At 47.0% G+C, this 7,766-nt stretch overlaps 1 protein-coding gene across 1 annotated transcript in view; it reads left to right on the forward strand.

Moving 5' to 3' along the window:
- The window catches only part of Pnrc1 (proline rich nuclear receptor coactivator 1), a 53,163-nt gene extending 47,280 nt beyond the window's left edge, over positions 1-5,883 (forward strand). Inside the window, exons 2-3 of the mRNA XM_040740426.1 lie at positions 2,533-3,055; positions 4,784-5,883. Coding sequence (XP_040596360.1) covers positions 2,533-3,055; positions 4,784-5,227 — 967 coding nt within the window. The 3' untranslated portion in view covers positions 5,228-5,883. The remainder of the gene's footprint in view (positions 1-2,532; positions 3,056-4,783) is intronic.
- The last annotated feature ends 1,883 nt before the right edge of the window (positions 5,884-7,766 follow it).

A 7,766-nucleotide genomic window follows, 5' to 3' on the forward strand; every position in this document is an offset into this window, starting at 1 on the left:
CGAGTGCTGGGATTAAAGGAACGCCCACCACCGTCTGGCTTTGTTTTTTCAAAGCAGTGCTTTTAAAGGAGGAGATACACCTCAGCATTGAAGCTAGCCTTTCCAGCAAGAGGGCGCACACCTTTAATCCCAGCCCTGGGGAGGCAGAGGGAGGCAAATTTCCATGAGTTCAAGACTAGTCTGGTTTGCATAGTGAATTCCAGGCCAATGAGGGCTATATAGCAAGACTCTGTATAAAATAAAATGATTTTTTCTTATTGTTACTGGACATTTTGAGGGGTCTCTTTTAAGGTGTCATATGCTACCAGGGAAACTGAAGTCCCCTCTCAGAGTTCTTAATCTTAATAATAAGATAATTTAGAACAGACTCAAACAGAAGCTCAAAGACAAATTTATTAGAAATTTGGGGTTTTGTTTGTTTTTTGAAGATCTCAGAGTGGGAATGCTGAAAATCTCACCGCTGCCTGGAAGGAAAAAACAGAAGAGGGGAGAGGAAAACTGCCTTTGTGAAGCAGCCAGAGAGCAGTAGAGAAAGCATGACCAACTGAGTGTCCAGGAAAGCATGTCTGCATGTCTAGGCTCTGGCCAGTATCTGAGAGAGAGATAAAAAAGGAAGTTGTGGAATACCTTTTTACCATGCTAAGAGGTAGATGCCATTCTTTTGAATAGGAGGAAATAGCTTTCCCTTAAAGGACTTCGCCAGAGCCCAGATCAAGGCAACTGCAGCATTGCCACCTCAGAAGAGGTAGCCTTAAAATCATCTACAAGGAGGGCTGAAATCGGGGAATGGATAGACCCTCTCACAGTGAAAAGCTAGAGATGTGTATTAAATCTGTTCATTGTCAGGAATTAGTGTCTGAATTGGAGTTTCGGTTACATCCTATCTTTTATGCTCCGTGTGGGAGTGGTTACTTAGAAAGAAATGAGAAATCAGAGTTCCCATCTCGTGTTCCTGGCCTGAGAACAAGGACATTCCCTACTTCTGGCCAAGGACAATGGAACTATTCCCTGCCTAGCCCATCCCCATCTTCTGTTCTCCTGTGTGTGTGTGTGGGGGGGCAGGTATGCCACAGGGTATGGTTGGAGATCACAGGGCAACTGTGGTTTTGGTTCTCTTCCATTTTTATGTGGCTCCCAAGGATTCAGGCTGCCAGGTTTATGTAGCAAGCACTTTACCTACTTGCTAATCCATCCAATTGCCCCTCTTTATTGAGTGTCATTAAATTTCCCACACTAGAACTCTCCATCCTCCTGCCTCAGCCTCTCCAGGAGCTAGGATTACAGGTCTGTGCCACCAGTCCCCAGTTTCAACTCTGATCTTGCCAGACCTGGATTTCTGTGAACTTTTTAAAAGATTTGTGTCAATTTTAAAAGGTTTTTTATGTCTTAAATCCCCTTCTGTAAAATGATTTAAAAAAATATAGCCTAGCCATTAAAGGAGTATGTTTCTTTTTTGGGGGGGGCGTTTCGAGACAGGGTTTCTCTGTGGTTTTGGAGGCTGTCCTAGAACTACTCTTGTAGACCAGGCTGATCTGGAACTCACAGAGATCCATCCGCCTTCCTCTGCTGGGATTAAAGGCATGGGCCACCACTGCCCAGCAAGGAGTTATGTTTCAAATCAGATGTTTTAGAGGATTAGTTCTGAGAACCTACTTGTTTGGTAACTGGTAGCTACAGTTCTTTTCTGTATAAATTGTGGGGAGAGTTCTGTTAACTCAGTTAGCTAGCAAACTGTAGCAGGGCTGGTTTTCTCCTGCCTGGAACAAAGGTCAATTGGTTTGCTGAAGCAAGTATCAGGGACAGTATGAGCTCTCAAGCGCCCCCCAAGTCTTTACCTATAAAAGCAGTAAAAATTCTAAGGGACATTTTTGGGATTACAGAGAACTTTTTGTAAATTTAGGAATCCATCAGTAAATCCTTTAATTCTTATTTTCATCACCGGGATTAATGAGCAGTGAGTGTCACAAACCGAATAAATGAGATACCACATAGCCACACTTCACGGTAGGTTAAATGGTGGTAGGCAGATCTTCACCAGTGCTATGGAATAAATCCTTAGTATGCTCCGAGATCTCTTAAATACTAATTTTACGTTGAACTGAAAACGAAAAATAATAATGAAAAAGAAAAACAAAACAAAAAAAGGCCCAGGGCAATCCTTTCTCGAGGTCAGCAGCTTCCTGATTCCTCCAGTGTCCTCTCTTCCCTCCGCCCGCCCCTACCCAGAGCCTCAAGGGAGGAGAGGTCGAACTTCATTGTTCACGGGACACTCTCCCGAAGAGCCCGTTGGACGCGCCTGCGCACCGTGGGCTCTTTGTGCGGGCTGCAGCAAGCCGCTTGTTTGTGTCTTGCCTCCGGGCGAGGGGGCGGGGCCGAGGGCGGGGCCTAGCAGGCGCGTTCGGACTGGGCAGCGGCAGGGAGGTGGGCGGGCACGGGGCGGGGCCTCCGGTAACAACACTCGCAGCGGCGGCCCGGGCTATTTGTTGCTGCGCCGCCTCTCCCGAGTCATGGTCCTTGCTCCGAATCTTCCAGCAGCAGTAGCAGCCGCGGCAGCCCCGTGACGCCCGCCTCCCGTCGTCTGCCGAGTCCCGCGCCTCGCCGCGCCATGACCGTCGTCTCCGTTCCGCAGCGAGAGCTCGCTCTGGGCGGCCGCCTAGCGCCGCTCGGCTTCCTCGGGGCCCTCCCGATGGTCAGCCCGGCCCCGCCGCCCTTGCCGCGCCTTCCGGACCCGCGCGCGCTGCCACCCACCCTCTTCCTGCCGCACTTCCTCGGGGGAGACGGCCCGTGCCTGGCCCCCGTGCCTCGTACCGCTGCGCCGTCCGGCTGCAGCTTGGCCCCGGCGGATGCCCCGCGGGCAGCGCCCAAGAAGCGGCGGAAGAAGAAGGTGCGGGCCAGCCCGGCCGGGCAGCTCCCCAGCCGCTTCCACCAGTTCCAGCAGCACCGGCCGAGCCTGGAGGGCGGCCGCAGCCCGGCTCCCGGGCCGATCGCCGCGCAGGAGGACCGGGGCCCGGTGGCCACAGCCCTGCTACACCGACAACCCCCGCTCGCGAAGGAGGTAGGGCCGGTGGGGGCGGGGCGGCTGTTTACTCGGGAGGGAAGTTTCCGTGACGCTCGCTGGAGTCCGGGGCGGAAGCGGGGGCTGGGCGGCTGCGCTGGCGCCGCCCATTGGCTCCGGCGCCAGCCAATGGGAGCGGCGGCTGCGGCCCAGCAACAGCCCGCATTTAGAAGGCTGGCGGCGTTCCAGGGGGTTTCGGCGTTCGGGGCCCACGGGCTCGCGGAGGGATGACGTCAGCCCGCTACGTGCTGCGCTCTGGGGCGCTCATGAAGGCGGTGCTGGGTGGGGGTGGAGGCGCAGGCGCGGTGCCCAGTAGGGCACCCCGGCCCGACCCACGCGCGGCCTGACCTAGGAGAGCCAGACTCCGGGCTTCTGGAAGTTGGCAGGACTGTGTGTCAGATGCCCGACTCGAATGTTTCCCAACCCCCGTGCTGTGAGCGGTACCCAAAATGAGTTCTAGAAGTTACCAAATGAACTAACTACGCCAATTAACTGATTTGGATAGTATGGATAACATTTCGCCGGGGTTAGAGGGATTGGAGAGTATTTCTAGCAAAAAAAAAAAAAACCCTTTTCGTACAACTTGAAGTGTTTATTCTTTGTTGATAAAGACACAAAAACGGTCATCCTACTGAAATTTGTACTTGATCAAGGTTTGCCCATGAAGGGGAACCAAATAAGAGTCTGTTTTATTATTAGTTTTAGTTCGGTTTTTCACTTACGTAATCTATTAGTTTATAAAACTCACTCTGTAGGTGAGAATAACAGATAATTTAGCCCCCCCAAAAAAAAAAGAGCGATTACAGGCGAACTACACCACACTTGCAAAATGCTTCTTTTTTCTTTTCTTCTTTTTGGTTTTTCTAGACCAAGTTTCTCTGTAGTTTTGTGGAGATCCGCCTGCCTCTGCCTGCCGAGTACTGGATTAAAAGTGTGCCACCACTGCCGGGCTGCTAAGATTTCTTTACGTATTAATCTAAAAGATTTTATTTTTTTAACGGCTTTTCAAGACAGGATTTCTCTGTGACTTTGGAGGCTGCCCTGGAACTCGCTTTTTGTAGACCCGGCTGGTCTCGAACTCACAGAGATCCGCCTGCCTCTGCCTCCCCCTCACGAGTGCTGGGATTAAAGCTGTGCTCCACCATCGCTCAGCAAGATTTTATTCTTAATCTTATGACTCGGGTGACCTTGTGCTTAGCTTTCCTTTTTGGTTTTTTTTTTTTTTTGGTGTGTGTGTGTGTGTCGTTGCTGTCATGTGGGTGTCAGAAGGGTAAGGATTTAATAATAGAAGTTTTCATTTGACCTAAATGTCTGTAGGTTCCACTTTTGGTTAGGAAAGTTACCACAATGAGCAAAAGATTTTGTTCTGCCTCTTTGCTGGACTTAAAAAGATTTTTCAAAAAGCTGGTGAATCTGAAAGGCAGACAGGAACATTTTTCTAACCCACAGAGGACACTTGCTTGTTAACATTGCTTACAATTAGAAAAGATGGACATGGTTACCTTGAGTTTTTTTAATTGGATGTTTTACTTTATATGCATGCCTGTAACAGCATTGATTTCATTCAGTAGCAGCATGAAGTGTGTGTGTTGGGAACCTGCTAGCAAGCACAACCAATACATACTTAGTCAAAACTGGATTAAATTTTAGAGGGATAAAAGGAAATATGTAGAATATATGATACAAAGATAACCTTTAAACTTTATTCACTTTTCTGTTCCTTTGTAGGCTTTAAAATCCAAGATGGGAAAATCGGAGAGAATTGCCCTTCCCCACGGGCAGCTTGTGCATGGTATACACTTGTGTGAGCAACCAAAGATAAACAGGCAGAAAAGCAAATACAACTCGCCACTAACCAAGATCACCTCTGCAAAAAGGAACGAAAGTGACTTTTGTCAGGACTCTGCTTCCCCCGAGAGAATGCAGAAGCAGGATAAAAAGCCTTTTAAAAATACTGAGAACATTAAAAGTAGCCATTTGAAGAAATCCTCATTTCTAACAGAAATGAGCCAAAAGGAAAATTACGCTGGAGCAAAGTTTAGCGACCCGCCTTCCCCTAGTGTTCTTCCAAAGCCTCCAAGTCACTGGATGGGAAGCAGTGCTGAAAATCTCAGCCACAGCAGGGAGCTGATGGCAGTGCACTTGAAAACACTCCTCAAAGTCCAGACTTAGATTGTTGTTTTCAGTGTCTGTGTTAAATATAGATTTCCCCAACTCCTTGGACTCTTAAGAGGAAATGGATACAGCAGTGGAAACTTGCCATGTTGCGGTGTATGACAGGAAATGAGCTTAAGTCACATACAAGCAGCTTGTATTATATTTTATATTTTGTAAATACTGTATACCATGTATTATGTGTATATTGTTCATACTTGAGAGGTACATTATAGTTTTGTTATGAAAGTATGTATTTTGCCCTGCAGATGTGGTGGGTGTTTTGTATATATACAGTGGAGCTATTTTAAGTGGGTGCTTAAGGCACATGGAAGACTGTTTGCACAGGTACTGAGTTTTTGTTTTTGTTTTTTTTAAGGACAGCTGTCAAATCTCAAAAGTGAAGATCTCAATGTGAAACAATTTACTTACATACTACTGAAGGTTAAATCTGGCACAATCACTGTAAACATGGAATTTGTCTGTGTTTCTCTAAATTGACTTGCCTTTTAATCTGTGAAAACTAGAAAATTTCCTATTTTTACCAAACCTGATTTCTGGATATCCGTATATAGCCATTATTGAGATTTAAAAAGCCTCAATTTTTAAATGCCAACAAAATTGGTTGTAATCAAATTTTAAATCAATAATAATTTGGCCTCCCCCCCTTTTAAGCTAGTCTTGGCTTTTTGTGTATGACTGCTGACTGAATGAATGTGTAAGCCAGTGACTGTATGAGTGGACTTCAAAGTATTACTGTCTTTTTGTCATGCTAAAATGCCAATCTTGCTACAAAATTTAGATGTGAGCAGGAATTTCCCCTCTTAGAACTAGATGGATGTGAAGAAAAGTAAAGCTGTTATAAATAACAGGAAATTAAGACAGGATCTCATAGTGTAGGCTGACCTAGAGCTCAGGTATGAAGTTCTGGGATTGCAGGCATGCACCATCCTCCTGATTATGCAGTGCTAGGGATCAGACACCCGACTTTGTGCATCCTAGGCAAGCACACTCACTACCAGTGACTGTATCTCTAGCTCTAGGATACATAGTTTTTCATTTTTATTTTGGGAGGGTTTTTGTTTTTTTTTTTTTTTTTAATTTTCCAGGCTGTCTTTGAACTTCTCATGGTTCAAGCAGGGCTTAAACTTGTGATCTTTTTGCCTGGCTTCCTGAGAAGCTGGGATTACAGAAAGCTCCCCCACTCTGAATTTAGAATTTACTTATGTATGAACTTTTACTGCTTGATTTACGATTAATGTTTAATTATGTGCATGTGAGCAGTGCCCTTGGAGGCTGGAGGAATTGGATCTCTGGAGCTCAGGTTGCAGATGGTTGTGGGCTATGAGTGCTGGGAAGTGAACTCAGAAGAGCAAGTGTGTCTAACCGCTGAGCTCTGCTCTTCGCATGCCCCTACATCCTTCAGTGAGGAAGTAACTTTACTAAAGGCATGGGGAAATGGCTCAGGGGGTAAGGAGCTTGGCAGGAGAGTTTCCATTTGGTCCCTGGAACTCAGAGGTGAAAGGAGACACTCCACTGTCCCAATCCCCCCCCAGGAGATACTCTTGTGAGTTCAAGGCCACCCTGGGTTACATGAAAATGAATCAGTTTAAATGAGAAACAGCACCCAGCAGGAGGGGGAGAAGGAGATAGGAGTGAGGAGGCAGGGTAGAGAGCCGAATATGAGGAGACTGGAGCTTGTTGCAGTCTGGAGATGCAATCCTTCCATCTGAGCATTGGTTGAGAGAGGTAAGAACTCTCTTGTGGCTAGCCCCCTGGTCTTCAGCATCAGGCCTAATATCTGTATATGGGTTTCTATTATTCATGCTGCACCGGGCTCTCCTATGTCAAGATAAATTCTCACAGACATAGCCATAGGCCAATCTGATTTGGGCAACCCCTCAGTTGAGACTCCCTCAGACAACCCCAGAAAGATACTGTGGGGTACCTGCTCCAGCTGGGTCTCCCAAAACAGTCTTCCCCCAAGTTTCTATCTCAGAACTCAGGCGCTTTGGCAGTCTGCTTCACCAGGTATTATTGTCTACCAAACCCACACCTCAGCAAAAAATATTTTCCTTTGGTTTTAAGCCATGGTCCCACAGGTAGTCCAGGAGTTCACTGTGACACCCGCCCCATCCTGCATTACCACATCCAGCTCTAAAAGACAATCTTGTGCGTGCATGCGTGTGGAGTTGAAAAGCGAACCCTGGGCTTTGGGCATGCTAGCAGGCATGGTGCCATTGAGATATATACCAACATCTTTGGTTTTTTCCATTTGAGTCAGATCTCTCTGTTGAGACCAGATCACCTTGAGTCTGTGGTCCTGTCTGTGCCTCCCAAATGTTGGGAGTACAACTGTGTCCAGCAGGAGACTGTGTGTGTTAAAGGCATTGCTGGGGCTGGGGATATAGTTCAGTGCTAGAGTTCTTGCCTATCACTAAAGAGGCGTTAGTTTCAATTTTCCATATTGAAAGACAAAAATTTAAGGACCACTAAATTATTTGCCAGGTACAGTGGTACATTCCTATAATCCCATGCCTTAAGCCCCTCCCTCATA

The sequence above is a fragment of the Mesocricetus auratus genome, unplaced genomic scaffold (assembly GCF_017639785.1).
Source record: "Mesocricetus auratus isolate SY011 unplaced genomic scaffold, BCM_Maur_2.0 Super-Scaffold_6730, whole genome shotgun sequence".
Classification (NCBI taxonomy): domain Eukaryota; kingdom Metazoa; phylum Chordata; class Mammalia; order Rodentia; family Cricetidae; genus Mesocricetus; species Mesocricetus auratus.